This window comes from Canis aureus, chromosome X (assembly GCF_053574225.1).
Source record: "Canis aureus isolate CA01 chromosome X, VMU_Caureus_v.1.0, whole genome shotgun sequence".
Classification (NCBI taxonomy): Eukaryota; Metazoa; Chordata; class Mammalia; order Carnivora; family Canidae; genus Canis; species Canis aureus.
The window spans coordinates 104312693-104338212 of record NC_135649.1 but is presented as its reverse complement, the minus strand read 5'-3'; the positions used below and the strand labels follow the sequence as shown (position 1 = coordinate 104338212).

The 25520-nt window shown below is 42.2% G+C and overlaps 1 protein-coding gene across 8 annotated transcripts in view; it reads right to left on the bottom strand.

Annotated features, from left to right (window-relative positions):
* PCYT1B (phosphate cytidylyltransferase 1B, choline) overlaps window positions 1-25520 on the bottom strand; it is a 131137-nt gene that overhangs the window by 82769 nt on the left and 22848 nt on the right. For 3 of the 8 annotated variants that reach the window (XM_077889083.1, XM_077889088.1, XM_077889092.1), the window contains exon 1: window positions 18790-19147. The exons of 2 other annotated variants lie outside the window; for them this stretch is intronic. In XM_077889083.1, the coding sequence (XP_077745209.1) occupies window positions 18790-18906 (117 nt within the window). In that variant the 5' untranslated portion in view covers window positions 18907-19147. Of the gene's footprint in view, window positions 1-18789; window positions 19149-24212; window positions 24345-25520 lie in introns of those variants that run through there. 3 more of the 8 variants (XM_077889087.1, XM_077889091.1, XM_077889086.1) reach the window with 2 other exon arrangements.

Below are 25520 nucleotides of genomic sequence, written 5' to 3'. Positions count from 1 at the left end.
TCATATTGGGTGGGGTCAATGAGAAGTATGCAAAACACCGGAGGGCAGAACAAGAGGGAGCTCAGGATACCTTTCCCCATGGCTTCCTTCCTGCTAGGAAGCAGTATGTTTTTTCTGTCCTCTTACCAAAATCCACAGCTTTTGTTGAGAGTCCCCTCTTTATAGAGCACTCTGCAAAGTTCTGGTAATCACGATCTCCCCTTACCCCTTCAAACCTAGGAGTGACAACCCCTAACATACCCAGGCCTAGGGTGCATACTATCCCTTGAGGTTTCCTGAAGCTCTGCCCACACTCTTGTAAATAGTCCCTTTCATTAAGTGCTTTTTCATATCTCCCATTAAGAGTGAGCTGTCTGTCTCTCTACAGGGCCTTGAATGATAGAGTATATATAATAGTATGGCTGCCAGGCTCAATAAACGTTAACTAGCAAATGTTGATGAGGCATGTTAGAAGCACAGAGATCAATTGAAAAATGAATTACCCATAGTTAATAAAGTCATAACCATCTCAAGAATGTCCTCCAGTAGGAAAGAATTTTATGGCAACATTATGGTATTTCTATCAGAATTTGCAAAAGAGACAGAGACAGGACTTCAGAAAGAATCTATTTCTCCCATTTAGGCCTTTTGCCTCAGGAATCACCAGCTTCAGAACTGCAAAATCAGAATTAGAAAAAGACATCACAAAATCACAGCCCTCAGTCTCATTCTGTTAGTTTTGTATTTACCAGCTGCTGAACATAGTTTTTAAGGCAGGATTTTATTTGAGATTAGAATATGTTCATCTTCTGAAGACAGGGAAGAAAGAGTAGATTTTATACTTGACCATAGGGCCTAACATATGTAAATCACTAGATTCTTGGACTGTGTCAGTGATTATGCGGAATCTCAGATTAGGCAGCTGCTGCAAAGCCTTGACAGATGCCAGTGGAGTGGAGAAAAAGGATGCCTAGCACATGGCTCAGCACCAAGAAATATCTATTTTTCATCTAGCTAAGTATGGTAGGCACAGATTATGAAGTAATAGGCACCATTAAAAACAGTAAGATACATACACACAGATGAGGAACAATTTTTAGAACAATTTTGCTAGTGACAAAGCACGATGTATAATATGTATACAGGTTATATAGTAGGATATCATGTATGATTAAAGAGAGAGAGAGAGAAATAGTTAACTGTAGAAATAGTTTAGAACTGTGCTGCCTAGTAGGATAGCCATTAGCTACATGTGCCTCTTTAAATTCAAATTTTATTTCATGAAATTAATGAAATATAATTACAAACTCCATTTCTCAGTCATTCTAGCCACATTTTAAGTGCTCAATAATCAAATGTAGCTAGCGGCTGCTACTATATTAGCACAGATATAAAACACTCCTATCATCACAGAAAGTTCTATTGGATGGCACTGGCCTAGAAGGAGATACAACAAATTAACTGGGGTTACCCCTGGGGAAAAAGATCACATTGGGAGAAGAGATGAAAAGATGTTTTCATCATTTACTCCATTTATGTCTGTTATTTTGTTTTATTTTTACATGAGAACACATTCATATAATTTATCTAATTTTAAAATAGATTTAAAGAAATATTTCCTATCTTGGGAATTCAGAGATGCAGGAAATTTAATCCAGGATCAAGTGTTCCAAATGTCAGGGAAAGGTGTCTAACAGAAAAACAGGAGTACTTTAAAAAAAAAAAACAACTATTATTTATAAACTAACTGTTAAATGATATTATTCTCAGGTATATGGAACATTTAAAACTCATCTGAGCTTTTAAAAACAATTTAAATTGTCTACCCTCTATTCATGCTTCCAACATCCAACAAACACTACTTGAGGGCTTGCTGTATGCCAGGCACTAGTTTTAGGTTCTGAGGATACACCAGGGAACCAAAAAAAAAGACCTGAAGAACCCTGCCTTTGTGATCCTTAAAGATAATAAACAACAAAAAAGAACGTGAAATGCCTAATATGTTAAAAGGTGATAATGCTTAGAAAAAAATTAAAGCAAGGAAGGGGGATAAAGAATGTAGGGGGTTTGGAACACCTGGGTGACTCAATGGTTGAGCATCTGCCTTTGGCTCAGGGCATGATCCTGGGATCAAAATCTTTAAAAAATTATTTTATTTATTTATTTATTCATTCATTCATTCATCAGAGACACACAGAGAGAGGCAGAGACACAGAGGGAGAAGCAGGCTCCATGCAGGGAACCGGACCTGGGACTCGATCCTGGGTCTTTGGGATCACGCCTTGGGCTGAAGGCAGTGCTAAACCGCCAGGGGTTTATCTATAAATAGGACAGCCAAGGGAGTTGATATATGTGTCAGATATAAAGGACCAATTGAGCCATGCGGAGAAAGAACACTCCAAGCAGAAGAAAAATCAAGTGCAAAGGCCCTGAGGCACTAGCATGCCCAGCTTCTTCCAGGAATAACAAGAAGGGTTATATGCCTGGAGGAAGTGAACAAAAAGTAGTAAGAGATACAGTCAGAGAGGTGAGGTACAAAGGAGATCAGAGACATCAAATGGTATGGGGTTTTTAGGATGCTGTTCTGAACAAGAAGGAATATGATCTGAGTCTGAACAGGACCACCTGGCTGCTATGTTAAGGTTCAACTCTCAAAGGTCAAAGGCAGAACCAAGAAAACCACTAAGATAACTGGTATAATCATCAGTCAAGAGTAGGTAGATGGTGGCTGGGACCAGGGTGATAGCAGGGGAGGTGGTGAGAAGTAGTCAGATTCTGGATAGATTTTGAATAAATAAAAATTGAAATGGATTGAATGTAGAGCATAAAAGAATTAGAGGAAGCAAAGTAACTCCAAAGTTACTGGCCTGAAGAACTATAAAGATGGCGCTGCCATTCTCTAACATGGGGAAGACACTGGCAGAGTAGGTTTGAGGGTGGGAGGGACAGGATGGGGAAATTGAGAATTCCATTCTCACACATTTGGTTTGACATACCTATTAGATCTCCCAGTGGAGCTATCAGGTAGGTGGTTGGATTTACAAGTCTGAAGTTGGGGACAGAGAACTATAGCGTAACAGGTTAAAAAACCCTAGGAATATAAATGATATTCAAAGCCACTAGAACTGCATCCATTCATTGAGCTCGGGGCATGAGTGTAGGCTGAGGCAAGGTTCTGGTTGTCTAATGGGGAGACATTGTATATTTATGGCCAATATCCTCTGACTACTGGCAGCTCTAAGAAAACAGGGACTTGGTCTGTCCTATGCATTGCTCTATCACTAGTTCCTAGGGCAGTACCTGACAAAGTTCTGGATAAACATTTGTTGAATGGAGGAATTTAGAGTCACTGAAGAGAGAAAAATTGCTGATAAAGAACTGGCAAGGGAATTATGGATAATGATTATTGATAAAGATTAAGCTGCATATGAAATATAATTACCAGTGTTTCCTACCTTTTTCTTATCATCATGATATATACTACGGAAACCTTGGGAAAAATCAAGGAAAGCAAAATTCACCAATAAGTCTACTTCCCAAATACAACCATTGTTAACATTTTCTGTATTTCTTTTAGGGCTTTCTGATATGTTATGCATACATATTAACAACTTTGGGATCTTAACTACATGGACAGTGTTTTCTCAGTATGGCCGGGTTATTATATCATCTAGTCTTCAACCTCACTATTTTCAAGGGTGTTATCAGGTGGTTCCATACCCGCTTTTTCTCTAGCCCAGAGACTCAAATATTCAAGCATGATTCTTTTAGGCAAGATAATGAAAAGCAGGGGCATCATATCCCAGAGATAGGATGTTAAAATTAAAAAGACAGAAGAGGGGATCCCTGGGTGGCGCAGCGGTTTAGCGCCTGCCTTTGGCCCAGGGCGTGATCCTGGAGACCCGGGATCGAATCCCACGTCGGGCTCCCGGTGCATGGAGCCTTCTTCTCCCTCTGCCTATGTCTCTGCCTCTCTCTCTCTCTCTCTCTGTGACTATCATAAATAAATAAATATTAAAAATAAATAAATAAAAAGACAGAAGAGAAACAGGAACACCTAATTTATCTGTTCATTTTTCTATTTTGAAAGAAAGGGGCACCACAAACTATGACGTAGGTGAAAGAAGGTAAGTCATAAAGGTAGACACTCTAGTTGGCCTGGAGGCAAGCACTGGTTGGTGCAGGTCCTGAGAGGAGAGATTGGTAGGTACCTCCAAATGAGACATAATAGGCCATGGTTAAATTGAGTGGTAAGATAAATTTGAAGAATAGCCCTTTCGATAAAGTCATTTCTTTTTCCAAAAGTTCTGGGTAACTGGTTGCCCACTATGCTGAGCAGCCTCCCCCAGGCTTGGCCCACCCAACACTAATGATATCAGGCTCCAGTAGGGTGTATGATGAGACTCAAGCTGCTCAACTGCACCAGCGTGGCCACTTTATGACATGCCCCACCCTCTCAGGAGTCCAGACTTCTCTAAATCCACCTCACTGTTATTTTCAATAGACTATTTTTTAAAGAAGTTTTAGATACACAGGAAAATGAGAAGGTACAAATTATTTCCCATTTAACTCTCACTAATTTTGATAGCTATAAGGCATTCTACTGAATAGAAAAAACATAATTTAAATATCTCTGTTGTTGAATATTAAGCTGTTTATATTTTACTAATATAAATAACATTCTAAACATAGTTCTGAACCTCTGATTATTTCCTTAGGATAGATGCCTAGGAGCTGAATTATTTAGACCAGGGGTATGAACATTTTAAAGATAAATATTTGTAGAACATTTTAACATGTATTGGTAAATTAGCTTCTACAAAAGCTGTCTCATTTATACTCATATTACAATGTATGAAAGCACCTAGCTTGCTGCCATCTCACTGGCTCTGAGTATTATCTTTGCCAATTTTATAGACCAAAAAATGGCATCACGCTGTTTCAATTTGCATTATTTTGATTACAAAAAAGATTGAACATTTTTCAAATGTTTATTAGCCATTTGTATTTTCTTCTGAGAATAATCTGTCCCTGATTCATTTTTCTATTGTTGAGAATAAATATTTTGAAATTAGTTAAAAGCAAAAGTATAGCACAGTTTTAAAGATTGTCTTAAATATTTTGAAAAATATACATTTTCCAACTATATCTAGAGTTCCCTCATAAGCAGCCCACTTTTAAACCAATATGTGAACACCTCCATTGAGGCCAGGCTAGTGATTACTGCCCTTCCAGTGACCAGAGATCAGAAATTTTATTACGCCCTAGTGATACTGGCTTCCTTAAAGCAGTGATCACCCATAAGCAATAACCCCCTCACACCCATGTGCCACCTTCTGAAATGTACTGTAAATAATACTATTCTAAACTAAATAAAACTGTACTAAATGAAACTATTCTAATAATACTTATTCTAGAATGTATGTTTCCCCCCACATTTTAACATCTCCAAGATTAGGAAGGGGTCTTACAAGAAATGTCTTAAAATCAGTATCGGCAATTTCCTGACATTGTAACATCCCTGCAATGGGACTCTATCTCCTAATGAATGGAACCTTAGATTCATGAAATGCATAGATGCTATTGGCAATAGAAAGTAATCATTTTTAACCTAGAGATTTAAAAATTCCATACCCTAAATAAATTTTTCTTTGGCCACTGAGCTTAAAGAGTTTATACTGAACATCAGTAACAAGCTTCTATCTTATTCATATCCCATCTCCTTCCCCAAAGGACTTGAGGTGACTTCAAAAAATAATAAACTTTGAAAATTTAATAGTTGCAAGATCTGGGCTGAGGGAGGAAATATGGGTTTCAACAAAGGTCAGAAGCAAAGTGAGCATGCACAAATACCTATCCTGATTCTCTACACTTTGGGCGGGTCACAAAAATGACTTTAAGCTCTCAGCAGTCCAAGCAAGGAGAAAGACAAAGTTAATATTGTCTGTAAGTGAAAAACAAAATAGCTACTGAAGGGAAGCACAGCATTTCCCGATGCCGAATTTTATAGAAATTCCTCCAGTGGTGCTGCCATAAGAGGCATGCTGAGTTATGCCCTGTGTTGGAACCAACATACTCAACAACAATGCCTTCATAAACACAATCCTTTTTTTTTTTTTAGATTTGAGAGAGAGAAAAAGAAAACACAAGCAATGGGGGAGGAGAAGAGGGAGAAGCAGGTTCCTCACTGTGCAGGAAGCCCAATGCAGAGGCTTGCTCCCAGGACCCTGGGATCATGATCTGAGCCAAAGGCAGACGCTTAACTGACTGAGCCACCCAGGTGCCCCAAGACCACCTGTTTTTTTTTTTTAAGATTTCATTTATTTATTCATGAGAGACAGAGAGAGAGGCAAAGACACAGGCACAGGGAGAAGCAGGCTCCACGCAGGGAGCCCGATGTGGGACTCGATCCTGGGTCTCCAGGATCATACCCTGGGCCAAAGGCAGGTGCCAAACCATTGAGCCACCCAGGGATCCCCAAGACCACCTGTTTCTTATGTTTGTCTCTGCAGCACCCTCCATGCAAGGCAGAGCTTCAGAACCAAAAAGCAGCTTAAAAGAGCATGTCTATAAGAGGCCAAACATGCAGTCTGAATATGTTCTCTCCCTCACTGCTGGATCCAAGGGCAAGATCTAGAATATCGAGACCAGGGGTTTCTAATGTGGGATGGGCAAGACAGTCCATTAGAGAGCAACGCTTGTGCTTAGATTTATTTTTCAGGTTAAAAAACAAGAAGCATTACTGATTCTATTACACAGTTTTAACTAAACCAGTGCTCATAAGATCAAGCGGCTTAAAGCATTTCCCACAATGAAATATGAAAGTAGAAATCATATAAGCGCAGGCAAATGACAAGAATGTGGCAGAGCTGACCCTTCTACTCCTTGCAGAAGTCGTCCATCAGCCACATCACCAGGTGTCAACAATGAAGATCCAGTCAGAGCCACAGGAAGACAGCTGAGTAGACAATTAACACAAAGAGGGCTATTTCAAATATCTGCTACCATTAGCATTAAATTTCACCTGGAGTGTCTATTTTACCTTGAGATTTCAGGTAATGATCATATGGAGCTGCAGTAGTTACCAATGATACTGAAAAGCAAAGCATCCAGAACATGAAGACCAACCTCTATGATTTTTTTCAGCAATGTTTCAAGATGTGATACTCAGTCCAGTCCTTTGCAAAACACCATGGCACGCGATGACAAATGTGAAAAGCCTTTTTCAAATTTCCGTAATTCAATAAAGAAAAACCAAGTCTCATACCACCGCAGAAACAGATGCTTTTCATGCCACAGTAAAACTGGCTGCTCTAGTATGAAGGGAAAAAAAGTGATGTCAAACTAAAATGCATTCCTTTGTCAGTCAAATCTATTTAGAAGACATACAGAAAACATTGCTGCAGACTGGGAGAAACAAGCATTAGAACAAATTATGCAGTGTGGGAGGTTTGCCATACAGTTGGATGGAAGTACAGATATTTCTAACATGTTGCAGCCTGAGGTATTTGCTAGATTCTATTTCAATAATAAAACCCTTTTTTTCCCCTGAGCCACTAAAGGAAGGATGTTCCAAAGAATGTTTTCCAAAGAAAGATATTCCAAAGAAAATTGATTGTGCAAAGTGGATGACTTCTTTAATAAAAACAGTATTTTTCAGAAAAAAAGGGTAAATTTAACTACCAATGAAGCAGCTGCATTGCTGTGAGACCCCAGACTCCCACCAATTTGAGAAATACCGCTCTTTTTAAAAAAGATTTTATTTATTCATGAGAGACACAGAAAGAGAGAGAGGCAGAGACACAGGCAGAGGGAGAAGCAGGCTCCACGCAGGGAGCCTGACGTGGGACTCGATCCCAGGTCTCCAGGATCACACCCTGGGATGCAGGCGGTGCTAAACCACTGAGCCACCCGGGCTAGATCTGTCTTCTTTTCAATACCCTTTCTCTATTGGATCTCTAAATTTTGTTTCTTAGGATTCTATCCTGGAAGACTATGGGGTAATGTAGATTCATTTGGCCAGATCTCTTACAGATGTGGCAGATACAGGGAGGATTCCTTTAGCTTTAATTACAGCTCTCCTAGTTTCTCTTCCCTTAAAAAAAAAAAAAAAAACCCTCATAGGATGGTTCAGAGTCAGTCATTTACTAGAATCTGCCCCATAGCAGCATTATCTGGAGATACTCCTGCTAGCTAACCAGTTCCATCCACTTCCTTCTGAGTCTGGAAATGTGCTGTGAGGCCTGGTCATTGTTATAAAACACATACAGATTGGGCATCATGGCTTTTAATTCACAAATAACCTGATTAGGGTTAGACCCATCCTAGAAGTTCAAGGGCTTTACCTGTGCTCTCTTTGGGGCTGGGTGCTGACCCCTCAAGCACAGTGAAGCTCTGTTAAGGGCCAAGAGCTGTAATTTGAGGTAGGAATGGATACCATTCTGGGACGCTTGGGTGGTTCAGCGGTTAAAGTGTCTGCCTTCAGCTCGGGGCGTGAATCCTGGAATCCCGGGATCGAGTCCCACATCGGGCTCCCTGCATGGAGCCTGCTTCTCCCTCTGCCTGTGTCTCTGCCTCTTTCTCTTTCTCTCTCTCAGTCTCTCATTAATAAGTAAATAAAATCTTAAAGAAAAAAGGAATTGATACCATTCCTTAGAACGTAATCTGTGAGGTCACAAGAATTGTTTGGGAATGGGCAATCTGTTGTAGAGTGTTACCCTCTCTCCATTACTGTGGTCAGAACGTCTTTCAACTTTGTATTAAAGAACAATGCACATACAGAAACGTGAACATATCCTAAGGGTATTAACTCTGAACTTTCACAAAATGAACATATGCAGCACCCAGATCCAGTAACCAACCACTGCCAGCATCCATCCTGTGCTCCTTCTGCTATCCTGACTTCTAAACTCAGATTGGTGTGCCTACTTTTAAAATATTTAATAGAAATAGAATCATGTAGTGTATATTCTTTTGTGTCTGACTTCTCTCATTCAATATTATGTTTGTGAGATTTACCCATATTTTTGCAGGTGATTGTAGATGCTTCTTTCTCATTGCTGTGTAGCACTTCATTGTGTGAACATACAGCAATTTATCCATTCTACTTCTGCTGGGGATTTGGGTAGCTTCCAGTTGGAGTTATTATGAATAATGCTGCTAAGACCATCCTAATACTCATCCTTTGTAGCCATACGTACGTACGAATCTCATAAGAGAAGACTTGCCAGGTCAAAAATATTTACTTTGAATTTCTAAATTTACTAACAAGAGCCTAGACATCGAAATTGTTTCCATTCCTGGTCCCAAAGGCAGACAATGTGACATGGGAGAGCTAAATACAGCATTTCTCAAAGTGCACACAAAAACACCTTGCTTCCAACTCACCTGGAAGCGTGAGCAGGTGATTCTCCACTCGCTGATGTTGGGGAACTGGGCATAGTGGAAATAGGGGGCTTTAGAAGTCAGACCCAACTCATTTTAAATCCCAGCTTTGGGATGCCTGGGTGGCTCAGCTGTTGAGCGCCTGCCTTCGGCTCAGGGTGTGATCCTGGTCTGGGGATCGAGTTCTGCATCGGGCTCCCCTCGAGGACCCTGCTTCTCCCTCTGCCTATGTCTCTGCCTCTCTAGCTCCATATCTCTCATGAATAAATAAATAAAATCTTAAAAAAAAATCCCAGCTTTACCAGTTAGTACTTGATCTTTGGGGAATTACTTAATTCTTGTTTTCCTTATCTATAATACAGGGAATAGTAATTCTTATTTCACAGGTCTGCAGCCTGGTTAGAGGAGGTAACACATAGGAGGCACCAGCACCAGTGCCTAACACAGTGTGTACTCTTCCCCCATTTGCCCACAGAGGATAATTAGTGGGACCCCCAGTCTTAAGCCCAGTATAGAAGAATTCCCTTTTAACAAAACAATGTGAGGTATGATGGAATTTGGTATCATGTAGCTGTGTCTCTGGTCAATATCAGGCACACTAGAGATGAAGCACAGATGCATGTACCAGGGACAGGCTTTCGACATCATTCACGATGCTTCTATTAACCCATTATTACTGTTGTTATTCTTCCTAAATGCCAGTTTAAACAGCCATTGGCATACTTTTACACTGATGTCAGGTTCAACGTGCATGAATTACTAAGTGGAAAACAAAAACATCAAGTCAAAGACTCGGGCGAGAGGGAAGAAAGGATATGAACATGAATCCAGCTCGATGGGCCAGCCCTGTGCGGCCCTGCGCGTTATGACACAGGCGTACACTAACAGGGCTTGTGGCTTTAGTTTCTAATCACTGTGTTTTCAAGTGTGCCTTCAGGATTGTTGAGTGTTCAACTGTCTCTTTATCCCCAAGCAGGGTCAGCTTCCCCAGCCTCCCATACAACCTGTCTCATGCTGGGATAAAGAGGAAGGTAAGAATGTTAAAACAATAATGCTATGGTCTGAGGCCAGCAACGGGTAATCAGATCCTAGCAAGGTAGAGGCTGTTACCTGGGAGATTATTGGAAGAAAATAGTCCTAGCTTGCAATGAGTTGGTTTGTTCCTACCTTCCTTGCTTTCTCCTTTTCTTCCCACCCCCAGTGATGGAATAAACCTTTTTCTACATTTTTTTCACCAAGGGGCACCAAGACGCTTTGTGTGGGCCCGAGTGAAAGACTCAAGAGTTTCAAGCCTATGGCCAGACCCACTGTTGGACTTTAAACCAAAGCGTTAAGAGTAAGTGGCTAGTAGCACCAGCTAGGAAGGCCCCTAGAGCTCAATGCCATACTGTTGTGCCTCAAAGAAAACCCAGTATTTCAAATTTCAGTATTATGAAATAAATCAGGAGGTTATTACTGGCATTAAGAAGAGAATCAACCAAAAAAAAAAAAAGAGAGAGAGAGAGAGAGAGAGAGATTCAACCTAGGTTTCTTTGGACAATGACTAGAATGCTCAGCATGATTCAGAACAACTTCAACCCTTCTGAAGAAGCATAAAGTGGAAGACAACAGGTTTGTACAACCTAATGTAAAGTTTCAGACTATTTTGCAAACATACGTTATTCGGATTTAGCCAATGTGTCCGGCCATAAGATCATTCAGCCTGTTTTTATTGCAAATGGATAAAACCCAAAGGAGGGGAGAAGTGGGGTAGCCCTGGTTTGTGACAGCAGCATGAGATCAAATAGAACACACCAGGCTGGAGCATGTCCCATGGCTAGGGGAGCTAGAATCACCAGCTTGGAGCTGCAAAAGATCCTCTATCCAGCCCACCGTGGGGGTCAGAATCGAGGTCCAGAGAGGAGAAGGGACTGACTTAAGCCCACAGAGTAATTAAATGGCAAAACTCAAGTCTGAATGAGACTGTGGGCTCCAGTGAGCACGAGGCCTGGCCCCAGCCCTTCTGTGGGCCAGCCCAGTTCCCCCCGCAGGACCCCCAATCTAGATCTTCCCTGATCTTGGGGGTTGGTGTGGAGCCCCAGAAGCCCTAAGGGAACAGATCCATTCCCTCTTACCGGAACCACATCTCATCAGGAACCCCTCAGCCTTCCCAAGCTTCCCCAGCCCCACCCCTAGCCTGGAGGCCGCTGGAGAGGAAAACCCCGGGGTTGGACCCAACTTCTCAGGCTATCCCCAAATTATACTTCTGCACCTGCCAAGAACCTAGCCACTAATTTCACCTCCACCTTCACAGAGGGAAGCAAAGCTATCAGATAAGAAAGGCTTTCAACATTCAATACCCTCTCCTTTAAAACATCTTATCCAAAACACCCTTGCCAGCTTCCTCATCACCACAGTGAAACAAGTGTCAATTTTCTTACCTGAAGCCAATTCTTCCACTTGTTCACTGGAACCCAACGTCTCTAGCCCAACACTCATTCCCGTCCTCATTTTCCCCCTATCACTTTCATTTTCCCCCTCTGGCTCTCTGCCATTTATATTTAAGTGTCAGTTACTACCATCTTACAAGAATGAGCCAACCAAAAGCCTTGGCACATTGAGTGGATGGAAGGGAGAATGGAAGCAAAGAAGGATACATGGAAGGAAAAAAAGAAGAGAGAAAAGTTAACCTCTCTCAACCTTAAATCCCGATTTATCCTTTGGACCCTACACATTCTATTTACCCCCTCAGGCAAGCTTCTACTCCCCCACCTTCTAAAGCCTCCTTGATTCCTTGCTATCTGCCTCTGCTCCCATCACATCACCGAAACATCATCACTGATCTCTTCTTTCTAAATCCAAAGGAGACTTTTCCTCATTATCTCATTTAATCTCTCTGCTACATGTGGTTCTATTGGACATCCCTACCACAGAGCTTATCATGCTGTTGGCCCTCTGATCTCCCAGATATTAGACAAATGCCTCTCCGTCTTCTTTTCACGATCCTTCCTCTATTGGCTCTTTTTTTTTTTTTTTCCTTACTGGCTCTTTATATGGTGTTCGCCAGGGTTCCATTCTGGAAAGATTCTGGGATAAAGGAGATTAATTTAGCCAGATTTCACAAAGAGACAGGCAGATATAAGGAGCCTTCTAATAGCTTTAATTACAGCTCTTCTATTTTTCCCCCTTCTAAGAACCTGATAGTATGGCTCGGGGTCAGTTATCTTCTAGAATTACCCTGTAGTAGGATTATCCTGAGGCACTCTTGCTAGCTAACCATTTCCATTACCATTTTCTTAGTCCAGAAAATGTATGACTCAATTTCACTAATTTAATTTCACTTCCATCCCCTCCATGCTGACCTCTCCCAGATCTCCAGCTCCAGCTCAGAACTCTCTCCTGAGTTCCAAAACCAAACATTGACTAGACGCCTCCAAATGGAAGTCTCCATGGCATCCCCAACAGAACTCTCAACAAACTACTCTCCCTTGGTACCATCACACCTCAGTGATGGCACCCACTTGAGGGAGCCAGAAAACGGAGTCTTCCTTGATACTGGCCAACCCTCAGATTCATTATCAAATCCTAGAGTGTTGACCTCCTTAGTGCCTCCCATGGGCATTCTGTTCTCTCCTTCTCCACTGCCATCCATAACTTCAAACTTGATCATTCTCATTAGCCTCCTTTGGTTAGCCTCCTAACCAAAACACAACAGGGCAAAAGAAAATATTAAGAGTGCAAAATATAAAGTGGTTTCTTTGCTATGAATAAATATAAGCATGTACATATCTATGTGTCTGTTGGGCAACACAAAATGTATTTATCTGAGAAGCTCTGGCTTCTCAGAGCTCATCCTTCACAGGTCTGTACAGGTATCTGAGCTCCTTCTAAAGCCACCTATGGCTACTGAGCACTTAAAACTGGTCTAAATTTAGATGTGTTGTGAGTACAACATACATACCTGATTTCAGACAGTATAAAGAAAAAATATAAAACACCTCATTCATTACTTTGATATTGATTAATGTTGAAATGATAATATTTTTTGGTTATATCAGGCTAAACAAAATATATCATTAAAATTAATTCCATCTTTTTAAACTTTTTAAACCGTGGCCGCTAGAAAATTTTAAGTTATAATGTATTTCTACTGACAGCATTGGTCTAGAGGCTGCAGTGTGCCACTTAACCATGGGAACTTAAGATCCCCTCCCCTTTAAAATGTCTTAGCCAGGGGATACCTGAGTGGCTCAGTGGTTGAGCTTCTGCCTTTGGCCCAGAGCGTGATCCTACAGTCCCAGGATCAAGTCCCACATTGGGCTCCTTGCATGGAACCTGCTTCTTCTCCCTCTGCCTATGTTTCTGCCTCTCTCTGTGTTTCTCATAAGTAAATAAAATCTTTTAAAAATAAATAAAATAAAATAAAACGTTTTGGCCAAAGAACTGAGGTCCATAGAGGAGAAGTGATTTGGCTTAAGCCCACACAGTAAAGTAGACTGACCCTTTCCATGTAGACTGACCCTTTCCATGTCCCAAAAATGTTTTTGGATCAGCAAGTTACATCTTTTCTTCAAATGCAGGGACTTGTCTCAACTTGGGGGTCAGGTTAAGGGAATTTTCTCTCCTGGGAAGTACTTCTGCTTAATGGATAAAATATAGCTTAAAAGCTGTGTTAAGTCCAACATATTAAAATTGAAGTCAAACTTACAAAAAAACCTCACCTCTCTTCCCAGGGATTTCAGCATCCTGGAATGCGTTCAACATAACAAACTACTATCTTCTGTTAAATGGGAATGATATTCATGGGCAGGGCTATAGATTTCTTCTTTTATTCCTTCCCACAGCACCTGATGCATTGCTGTACATGCAAGTTGCTAACAAGCTGGCTATCTGGATCCTATTGAGAGGGGACCGAGTTTTCTCTCAGGTACCTTCTAAAGCCTGGCATCACTGAATGCTTTAAATCCTCCTCACTGCCTGAATGAAGACACACACACAGCCTTCTCATTTCTTTATGCTCAAACACCAAAGTGAAACTAAGAACCTACCCATCTTTTTACCAACTTAGATTTATTTCTTCCATAAGGACTTTAGCATGAGGCAAATGGGGGGCTGGAGGGATGGTGAAGGAGCATTAAATGGAAGAAACTGATTCACTGTTTCCATGCTCAATACTCCTGACTAGTATCGATCTGCAAGAAATGGAAGTTGCATTTGGACCAAGACCAACAGGAAGAGGTCTAATAATAACCTTGGGCAGAATTCCAGTTGACCACAGTAAATGCCCAAGGAAACTCATGTTTATTTTCACCAACACAGCACACTAAGTATCTCCCTCTTAAAATATGTGTTGCTCTGAGTGTTTGAATAGATGATGATACTAGTAGAGGAAGCCACGGATGTCTCTGGAAATCCAGTCATCTTTTTGAGCATTAGCGAGTGAGCATCCTACCTCCCAACTGACATAATGCACCTTCTGCAAGACAGCAGTCTCTTGGCACGGCTCCACTTTGAAGTAAAGCCTGAAATGAACTCCTGCTACCATGGCATATCGAACCAGCCTTTTTTTTTTTTTTTTTTTTTGTTTCCAAGACCTTCTCAGTTGATCTGTGGTACATCCATCTTCATGAAAGTGACCACTGCAGGCTAGAATTACAACTTCCTTCTGACAGCCCAAGGCACTCCTAGAACTTGGCCAAGGTCATTAACCAAATCCTTAAGCAGACAGCTTTTGGGGTACCTGGGCCACGTCAGAAAGGGTTTATGGGGTATTTACTGGCCCAGAAGATTTGTCTAGGCACAATCTGAGAGTTGGGGAGATATGAGGACACTGTCCTTGCCCACAAAGTGTCCTCATCCCTCAGGAATTGGGTCCCCAAGCAGGGCTATGATGTCATATCACCCATGAGCACTCAGTTTCTCTTCTTGACAGTCAAGCTTATGAGTCACCATGCATCATGTGTAAGCAAGTAAAGAGCAAAGAAGGGATAACACCTCAAAGATCAAGAATAAACATTGTAACCATGGAAAGAAGAGTTCTCAGAAGCATCAAACCTGAACACCATGGTGAAGTAGTAAGGGTATTAGATCACATCCTAAGGCATAAGTTTTATCAGAAAACCTAGGTAATATCCTGTTATTTCTTTTCTAATTTCTTTATCAATGTTACTTAATCTTATTTACTCCTTTCCTTCCTTGTATTTTTTTCCAATGAAGAATAAGGCAGGTGGAAAAATTACAAGTATTCCTTGCAGAAAAATGTCCCCTTGAACATGATTGCACTGCATCCTCAAAATCTTTATCAATTTGCTAGCTACAAGGATCTAAAATATAGACTGCTTCAAAGCCTGCTTATTTATGTGCGCCTGCTTCCCACTTCAATCCCATCAGGGGCTATGCCAGGCTCTGTATGAGAGTCCAGAGATATGCTGATGACAAGACCGGTTTCTACTCCACCTCTGCCAGCAAACGTGGACTCACAGAGAGGTCAGCACACTTTCTGCCCTTACTGCACCTGGTAACCCACCTCTAAGCACGCAGGGCCCTTATCAACCTGCAGGCAAAGTATCTGTTCATGCGTCAGCCTCTTCTAGAATCCCTAGATCACAAACTGCTCGAGGGCTCAGACAGAGCTCAGCGCATGGTAGGTTCTTGATCATTGTGGGCTGAGCTAAGCAAGATCACAACTGACAACCTTCGCTGAAAATATATAGGCAAATGCACATAGACACAGGGCCACTGTACACATCTTTTCGAGTGCCAAGCTTAAAAAAGAGCACAGTTCATTACAAAAGGGGGCACTTGACACAACTTGAGACTTAAATAAAATTTGTACTTAACAGACCATGATGTTAGCAACAGAAGTTCACATTCTAGTACTTGCGATAAAGCTTTATGGCCCTTTATATACCCAGAAATTTCCTTTTCCATATCCCCAGGTAAAGTCAGAGAATGGGGAGCCAGTGCCTGCCTCAATGAATACAATGAGAACCATTTTGCTAATAGCTAATCTTTTTTTAAGAAGATGTTTTGTTATGGAGTCATGTTTCCTCTCAACTATGTGAATTCCAGTTTGAGAAAAAGTGGGAGAAGGAGCCTGTCCTCTGAAGGCTCTCTTAAGTCTTTCATGAACTTTAAATAACTTTGGAACTCATCGGCCACACCCTGCTGATGAGTGCAGTGCCAGTAACCCAGGAGTGATTTTGAGCAATATCGGTGGGTACTGGGAGAAACAAAAAATTTATTCAATTTGAAATGTGAAGATATTAGCAAAGCTAAATAGATGGACAGAAACTACTAAAAGCCATAAGAAATGTTATTTAATGTTTTCACTTGCCACTCTCTCCATCAGCTTCATTATTAAGTAGTTAACATGTGCCTTAGCTATTCAGGTAAAATCATCAGCAAAGGAGGGTCAAGCTCTGAAGTGTACATCTAAATGGAGACCATACCCTACAGTGATCAAAGTTTGCTGGGAAAAGGTGATTCTAAAAATTGAGTAGGGGTTTATAAATTGGCTGCAACCGCTATTTAAACAGCAAAATTTCAGTGGACCATGATAATGATGGACAACATGGCAAGTTTTCATCAGACATAGATTGAAACCATTGCTTTCACAGTTCAACTTCTGTTACACACACAAACCTACTTTAAGTTAGACCTGCATAAAAGAAGGGAAGGGAATGTGCCTCACTCCAGAGTGTGTTGTAGGAGAAAGATCTTCCACTTGGCAGGTGTAGAGCTCTGGGTTCAAATTGCAGCTCTACCCCTTGGAAGCAACGTGATTTGGGGGGAAGTCAGGTTGCTTACCCGCTCTGAACCTCAGTTTTCTCATTTCTAAAACAGCAGGGAGGTGGAAGGATGACACTGCCAGCTTTTTCAGGGTTCTTGAGAGTCACCTCCAGGATGAGATGTCACAAGTCAGAGGGCAAAGCATTTCAACTTTCTTCCTTCCCTTGATTTCCTCTGCTGACTCTCTCAGGCATAAGCAACCAAGGAGCCGAATAGTTAAAAGGCAAAAAGGGAAGGAAAAGAAGTGGGCAGGAGAGAAAGGATACACAAACTGGAACTGGATGCTGCCTCTCTCTCCCTTCCCTTTACCCAGTGGAGGTGTGTGATGCAAATTTGAATACCGGGTTTAACTTTTTTAAAAAGTATGCATTGGCATATATATGCCATTCAGTAAGTGGCTCAGGTGCTGAGAAGTTGTTAATATTAAACTGCCCTAAGATATATTTTATAAAATAGAAACACAGTGAACCAAAGCACACAGCACTCGAATATAACTTCCTTTGTTTTCATATTTTAGGAAGTTGTTCTAAGGCGGCCTTTGAACCTTTGTAACCCTTCTGAAGAAATAATGGATGCATGATGGGCTGGCCTTGGAATCTGTGAGCCCTCATTCGGGGAGTTCACAGAAAATGCTACATCACAAAATACTTTTTAAAAAACCTCTTCCCAGGGTCAGATTCCATATCCAATCAAAATATGGCATCTCTTAACTGGGGGAAATTGCTCAAAAAGGATAGCTCTAACTAGTGTGCCACTTAGACTTGAGGGTTCAAAGAGAGGTCTCTCCAAGTTTCACAAGACTTCAGGCCACTGAAAAACCCACGACCCACTTGGTGGTTTTGATTCCTCGAGGATACACACTGAGGTGGTTGAGAACCATCTTCCACACCTGCTTAAGTAATCATGCCCTTGGCAGAGAAACTGATCACATTTGGGAGAGCAGTCACTGAGATGGAGGGAAGCTCTGAGTGCCTGGTTCCCACACTTTGCGTTATTAAAGGCATGCAACCCCTTTCTAAGTAGTGAACGTAGCTTCCCCCCAGGTTCCCACTACCTGAAGACCAACCCTCCCAGCACGGTCCGGAAATGCTGAGGAGTCCTTTAAAATGCACCTTATTTCTAACTACATCACTGAGGGACTCTTCTACTTATTTATTCTGCCGTCTTGAAACAAACGGGGAAGTTTTGCTTCCATATCATCTTCGTTTTTTCCAAAATTGCCATTAGGCACCGAAACGAGTTGGGCACCAAATCATTTCTCAGCTAGAATTTAGAACTTAACAACGGACTCGTCTCAAGCTTTGCAGAGAAAAATAGCATTTTAAAACGCACTGTCGGATTCTTTTTTTTTTTTTTTTCTTCAGACGAGAATACACCTAAAAGGAAAAAGGCCATCCCCTCCTCCCAAGGCAGAAAAACAGCATAGCCCAAGCAGCCCGTTTCCTACCCAGCCAATACAATAATGCTTTGTAAGCTGAGAGCAGCGCCCCGGTATAGAAGCTAAGTATAAACAGCTGAGAAGGATTAGGCAGTAGCTCCATTCTCATTTACATGAAAATCCTCCAAGCATCGTTTTTCCTCGCTGGCTGCAGGCGCATAAGGAACTCTTTTGTGCCATAGCCAAGCATAACATTTGCATCCTTTGTCTTTACTTACCAGTCGAGGCTGTGGGCATGTGTGCTCTATTTCCTCCATGGTTTCTGAGGGAGGCTCATTGGAAAGGGATTTTGGGATACCTGTTTCTGACTCAGCATCAGTGGTAAGTACTGGCATGGCCAGCGAATGCTCCCTCCAGCTCTACACCCTCTGTGAGTCTCCTCCCAGGCAGAGAATGTTTTCTTTGTCACGTATTTCTCTCTTCTTCACCCATCCCCCTTCTTCGCCCCTTCTTTCTGTCTCCCCTGGGGGGGGGGGGAGTGAAGAGGTTACCCCCTGACCCCCGCCCGATTCCTTCTCGGAGAAGCCAAAAAGGCAAGGCCTCAGTTTATCACTATAACAACCAGACGGCACTGGAGCGGCGGGTGCGGGATACAGTACCTCATTTGCATGGAGCGCGCTGGTTGGCTACTGTCATCATAGTACCACTCCGCCGGGGAGCGGCCGGGCCCCATTGGCTGGCCGGCCGTGCCCACGGGGCCCGAACTCGCTGCTTTTGTTTCTTCTGCTTAATTCAGTTGCAAAGGTCCCTGTCCACACCGGGCAAGGAATCCGCGCTGCGCTGCCCAGCTAAGAGAAACCCGCTTCCCTAGGAGCCCGGGACTGCTTGGCGAGGACCGTAACAGACCCGCGCTATAAAGAAGGCCCACGTCCCTGGCATGTTTCCCTGGCATGGGTGTTTGATGTGCTAGAGTCAGAATTTTGCTAAGTAAGAGTCACCCTGAAGACAAAGCAGGTGCCCTCAATTGCCAGCTGGCCTCGGAGGGCCTCTCGGGGCATTCACTGTGCGCACCTGCGTGTTGCGCACTGGCAGCCCCTGTCCAAGGCCTGGGGTAGCCCCAGAGCCTACCCCTGGGCTGCCCTGGGAGCAATTTGAAGGAGGTGGACTCTCTGACAACTTGCCTCTCGCCTCGGGCTGCCCCCCCAGTTGCTGTCTCCCGCGGCCACTTCTCCCTCTCCCCGGCCATTCAGAGTTTCCTCAACGAACCCTTCCTTCTTGCCCTTGTCTGCCTTTCAATGCACTGTTCCATAAACTGGTCTCTTATTCTCCCGTTTTACCAGTCGTGGGGTCCATTCTCCTAAGCCCGCTGCTCTCAGCCAAGTGCTCACAGCAGTCACAGAAACCATCCAGTTGAGGGCTTAGTGATGATGTGCCTTAATGTCTAAATCATCCATGAATATCTCCCATTTAAAGAGGGGTGCTCTGAAGACACACACTCAAACATTTACAAAGGTATTCGTTCCAATGAAATACCGCACTGTTACTAACATTAATAAAACTCATGGTAATTGCTAGCATCTATTAAGCACAGGCACAGTGCTAAGGACTTTACCCAGATTTTAATCTTCATTCGAACCCAAAGAAGTCGATCCTATTATTATTCCCATTTCACAGGTGAGGAAATTGCAATTTAGAGTAATTGCCCAGAGCCTCAAACTTATAAGCAGAGTTGCGGGGATTGGAAAGATTTGCAGGGGAGGTTGGGGAGGAGCCGGGATGTAGCAGGTGCAGTAGTGTAGAAAAAGGACCTTGGTAGGAGTTCTCTTAAGACAAGTCCCTGGGTTTCTAGGGCTTTTATTTTATTTTATTTTTTTATTTTTTAAAGATTTTATTTATTTGTGAGACACACACACACACACACACACACACACACACACAGGCAGAGACACAGGCAGAGGGAGAAGCAGGCTCCATGCAGGGACCCTGACATGGGACTCGATCCGGGGACTCCAGGATCACACCCTGGGCTGAAGGCAGGCGCTAAACCGCTGAGCCACCAGGGCTGCCCTAGGGCTTTCATTTTAATGTATACCAGTGGTTTTCATCCAAGTGTGGTCCAGGACCAGCAGCACCAATATCAGCATCATCTGGGAGCTTGTTAGAAATGCAGATTACTGGCCCCTCAAGACCTGATTCTGTAGGTCTGGGATGGAGCCAGCAACTGCGTTTCTAACAAGTTCCCCTGATGATACTAATGCTGCGGGTCCAAGGACCATACTTTGAGAACCAGTAGTCCAAAGGATGGAATAAAAATACTGCCCTGCCTCCCTCACAGAACTTGGGAGATCAAATAAATATCATGTGAAAGCACTTTGTAAATTAGAATGTTATATACTAATATAAGGGGCTTCGTTTTCATTACTCCTTGAATAAGCAAAGAGAGCTAGCCCTAAAAGAAAAAGAAAATGGATCCTGCAGCATAGATTTACAGTTTGATGGTTACAGATCCTGGCACGTTGAATGACATCACTTGACGTCGCCATTATTACCTATGCTTAAGAGAGCTCCAATAATGCAAGGATTCCAGTGACACTGGGTCATCTGAAAAAGGGCTGTCCTGCCCACTTCCTACCTGCCCTATCTGCCCTCCTGGAAACACAAAACACCTCAAGCTGCAAGCTTAGCTCTAACAAGTCCTTCAAGCTGGCAGAGCCAAGCCCTCCATTACTTTTAGGAGGTCCTTTCCATCTGTGCTGGGGGATATGGGCGTGATATTGTTCATCTAATCTCAGTATTTCCTTTGCCTCGTGGTGGCAGTCCTCAAAGTGTGGTCCCCAAAGGAGCAGCAAAAGCAGCCCTGGAGACTTGTCAGAAATTCCTACTCCCCACCCCAGATCGACTGAATCAGAAAACTCAGGCAGTGGAGACCAGGAATCTGTGTTTCAATAGAATCTCCAGGCTTTAGAGGCATTTTGCCATATGCTAAAGTTTGAGAACCACTGTCTAGAGCCACACAGTCTCATTGGAAAGCCCTTCACCCCCTCACCCTCCTTGGGTCCTGGGCCACCAAGCTGCCAGCTGGTTCCTAATTGGTCCTCTAATTCCTTCTCTAGAACAGGAGACTCACCTGTCCACCTGCCTATTTAACAGAGATCTGGTGTCTAGCGGGGTCTTGGTGGGAGTTATTTTAACTTGGGGACTTCCTACTGCTATTAAGGTGATTAGCTGAGAATGACCAGTTAATTCCACAGTATGGAATTAAATATCCCATAACCCTCCAGGGTTTATGCCAAGAGAAAGGGGTTGGCTATAAAGGGATAACAGAAGGAAAGTTATTGGGGTGATGGAATTGTTCCCTGTCCTGATATAATGGTCACACAAACCTATACATGCGTTAATGTTGTTAAAAACTCTGTGGAGGATATTTGTCAGTACATGCTGACAGCCTTTAGAACATTCATGCCGTTTGACCTAGGAATTCCCCTTGGGAATTTATCCCCAAAGAAATACTCAGAGAAGTACACAAATAATTATGTACAAAGACACTTAATGCAGAATTACTTACAATTGGCAAAAAAAATTTTTACAACTTATAGCAATAGGAGTAATGGTTAAACAAGATACATTCATATAGTATTACACCTGCATTAACGGTCATGTTTTCAAAGAAAGTCTAATGCTATGGGAACATGGTACCACGTCAGGTGGAAAAAGCATGCCACAGAATATGATACCAAAAAATGATCCCAATTATGGGATATGTACCTGCTTAGAAAAAGTACTGGAGGGAAATACACCAAGATGTTAATAATGACATCTTTGAACTGTGGGATTAAGGGCAATTTTTTGCCCATAAAAATGAGTATATATTACCCTTATAGTCAGGAAAAAAGTTATGAAGTGCTGGGTATGGGGTCAGGGTGAGGCAGACAGACATTAGCACCTGACCAAATACAGAGGCAGGGACTCAGAGGAAACGAAGCTGGGAGGAGCCCTATCTCCAATTAGTCGAAGTAGAGGAAATGTTTTGGATGGAGGCAGGCTGTTGAGAAAAATCTCCAGGGAGCATTTGGGGACAGGGGTCCTAAGTCTCATACCCTCTGCCAGCAGGGTATGGCTTTAGTTGAGAACTTGTCAGATCAGTGCTGCCCCTCACAAGCACTCTTACCTTTATATCTACCATCTGTCGGGGACCACTTACATTCTTAGCACTATGCTTGGTACTTAGGGGATGCTTATAAGACCCACAACACCTAATCAGATACAAATAGTGGCCTTACTTTGCAGATGAGGAAACCAAGCCATAGCGATCAATCTTCACATCAGCTTGGAAGGGACCTACAAATTACATTATTCTCCCTGCAAGCATTCTTCACTTCAACAACATCAAATTGTTGAAAACACCATTCCCAAAGATCTGCAGGAAGAACTAAAATTCTCTGAAATTTAAATTAAATCTCTCTGAAAGAGCAGAAGCTGTCTGAGCCTGATCTCCCCAGTCCTCATTGTGGTGGACAACAGGTGGCCCACTGCCACCTGCCAGCAAATGCGTCCCTCTGTCTGAGGGCTTCCTCTGGCCCTGGGAGACCCCCCACCAGCAGCACCAAGGAGGCAGGGTTGAGGGGTCAGAAAATTAGCAGCCCACATCCCTAAGAGCTCTCGACCAGTGACAAGAGTGAAAGTATAAACATCCCACTGCTCTCAGCCCTCAAGGGGAATGACCCTGAATCCTATGCTCCACGTGGACTCCCAGGGTTCCCCAATGAGACTAAGTTCCAGTTGCCAGAGTGGTAGCTGGCTTGACAGTGCACCCTCCATTGCCTGCCTTTCTTGCCTTGTCTTCCTTGCCCACACTCCTGTAGCTGTCTCCTTGACTCATTTCCCAAATGAACTACTTGAACTTGAATCTTTGTCTCAGGATCTGCTTCTGGGAAATCTCCCACTAAGACTATTTCCGTGCCCCATCACGGAGTGTTAATATCTGTTTCTTATGGCAAAATATCTTTTATATCCTCATATGGATGAGAATGAGCCATAACATCCTATGTAAATGTCCATTAGCCTATTTTTAAATTTTTTTTAAATGTTTATTTATTTATGATAGTCACAGAGAGAGAGAGAGGCGCAGAGACACAGGCAGAGGGAGAAGCAGGCTCCATGCACCGGGAGCCCGATGTGGGATTCGAACCCGGGTCTCCAGGATCACGCCCTGGGCCAAAGGCAGGCGCCAAACCTCTGCGCCACCCAGGGATCCCCCATTAGCCTATTTTTTAAAGTAGGCATTACACTTAAGCTTTCTCTTCTTTAAAAATACCTTTTTCTTCCCTTTTATTTTCCAATCTCTAATCTGGTCATCCTGCTAGAAATTTTATATATATTGGATAAAAGTGTTAGCTCAACCCGTACTGGTAACTTTAAATTATTTACCTATTGGGACACCTGGGTGGCTCACTGGTTGAGGTTGAGTGTCTACCTTTAGCTCAGGTAGTGATCCCGCATGGGGCTCCCCAAAGGGAGTCTGCTTCTCCCTCTCCTTATGTCTCTGCCTCTGTGTGTGTCTCTCTCATGAGTAAATAAATAAAATCTTTTTAAAAATTATTTAACTACAGTTAGTATGCCCCTACATATATGATACTGCTCTTAATATTTATCAAGAATGCCATATGTAAAACTTCCTTCTTTCTATGTCTTTCCTCCTTACCATCAATCCTGGCTCCACTATTTCTTCCACCTTTCTTTTTTCTTTCTCATTCATTTTTTCCTCACTGCCTCAGATTTACCAAATAAGGAATTTAACGCAAAGCAAGAAAGGAGACTGAAAAAGCAAGGTAAATTAGACAGAATTTAGAGTTTCCCGGAAACCATTATTACCTTCTATGGAATTTTGTCACTTCTATGGCTCTATTTTGAGCCGCTTCCCAGGTTTCCACATGTGGTTTATGCTTTGGACCTAAAACCTAACATAAATCAGAAAGAATATTTCACCATACTAAGTAATGAAACCAGGCATAAATCCTCTTCACCTACTTTGGGAAAACTATGGTAATAAAAATATTTTCCAGTGTAAAGCATTTTACCTCTCACTTGGTGCTTTTTATTGAATTATATCATAATAGCACTCTAAGATGGACAGGTTTTAATACTAAAAATTTTCAAATGAGCAAACAGAATCAGAGAGGTTAAGTGTCTTGAGTAAGGTCACACAGTAATGGGCCAAACTACCACTTGAATCCAGGTCTCCTGAATCAAAGTTCAACTCTGTTTTCCACCAAACTGCACTACATAACTTTTTAATCTAGCTATATTTGCTTTGTTAACAAGGCTACTAAGCTACCTCATGCATATTTCATCATCCCAAACACCCCCTTCACTGCTTTTCTATTGAATTCATGTAACATGAAGCACTCTTCACTTATATTCATTCACTTCATTTCCTGTCTCTAAAATCAAGGACCTGGACTCACGATAGGTGCTTGCATTTACTTAAGAGAGAAAAATAAACACAGATGCATTTCCAGATTCACCAGTGGGTCAAGAGGCAGGCTGATACAGGTCCACGACCTATACAGGCCATTGGGGGGAAAATAATGGACATAAAAAGTAGTCAGAGCTTCAAAGCTTATTTTTTTTAAAAACAAAACCAAGAAGATACAATGAAAGTGCTTTATTTTATTCTTAACGTGGATTTTCTTCTTTTTCTGGTCTCTCATAACTAAAAAAAATTAACTTGGGCTCAATCATTTGACCAAAATGTATTGAGTCTAAGCACAGTTTTGTTTTGTTTGTTGATTTTATTTATTTATTTTTATTTATTTATTTATTTATTTATTTATTTATTTATTTGAAAGAGAGCACAAGCAGCAGAGTGGCAGGGAGAGGGAGAAGCAGGCTCTCTGCTGAGCAGGGACCCAGGGATTATGACCTGAGCAGATACTTATCAGCTGAACCACCCAGGTGCCCTTATTTTTATTTTTTAAAAGATTTTATTTATTTATTTATTTATTTATTT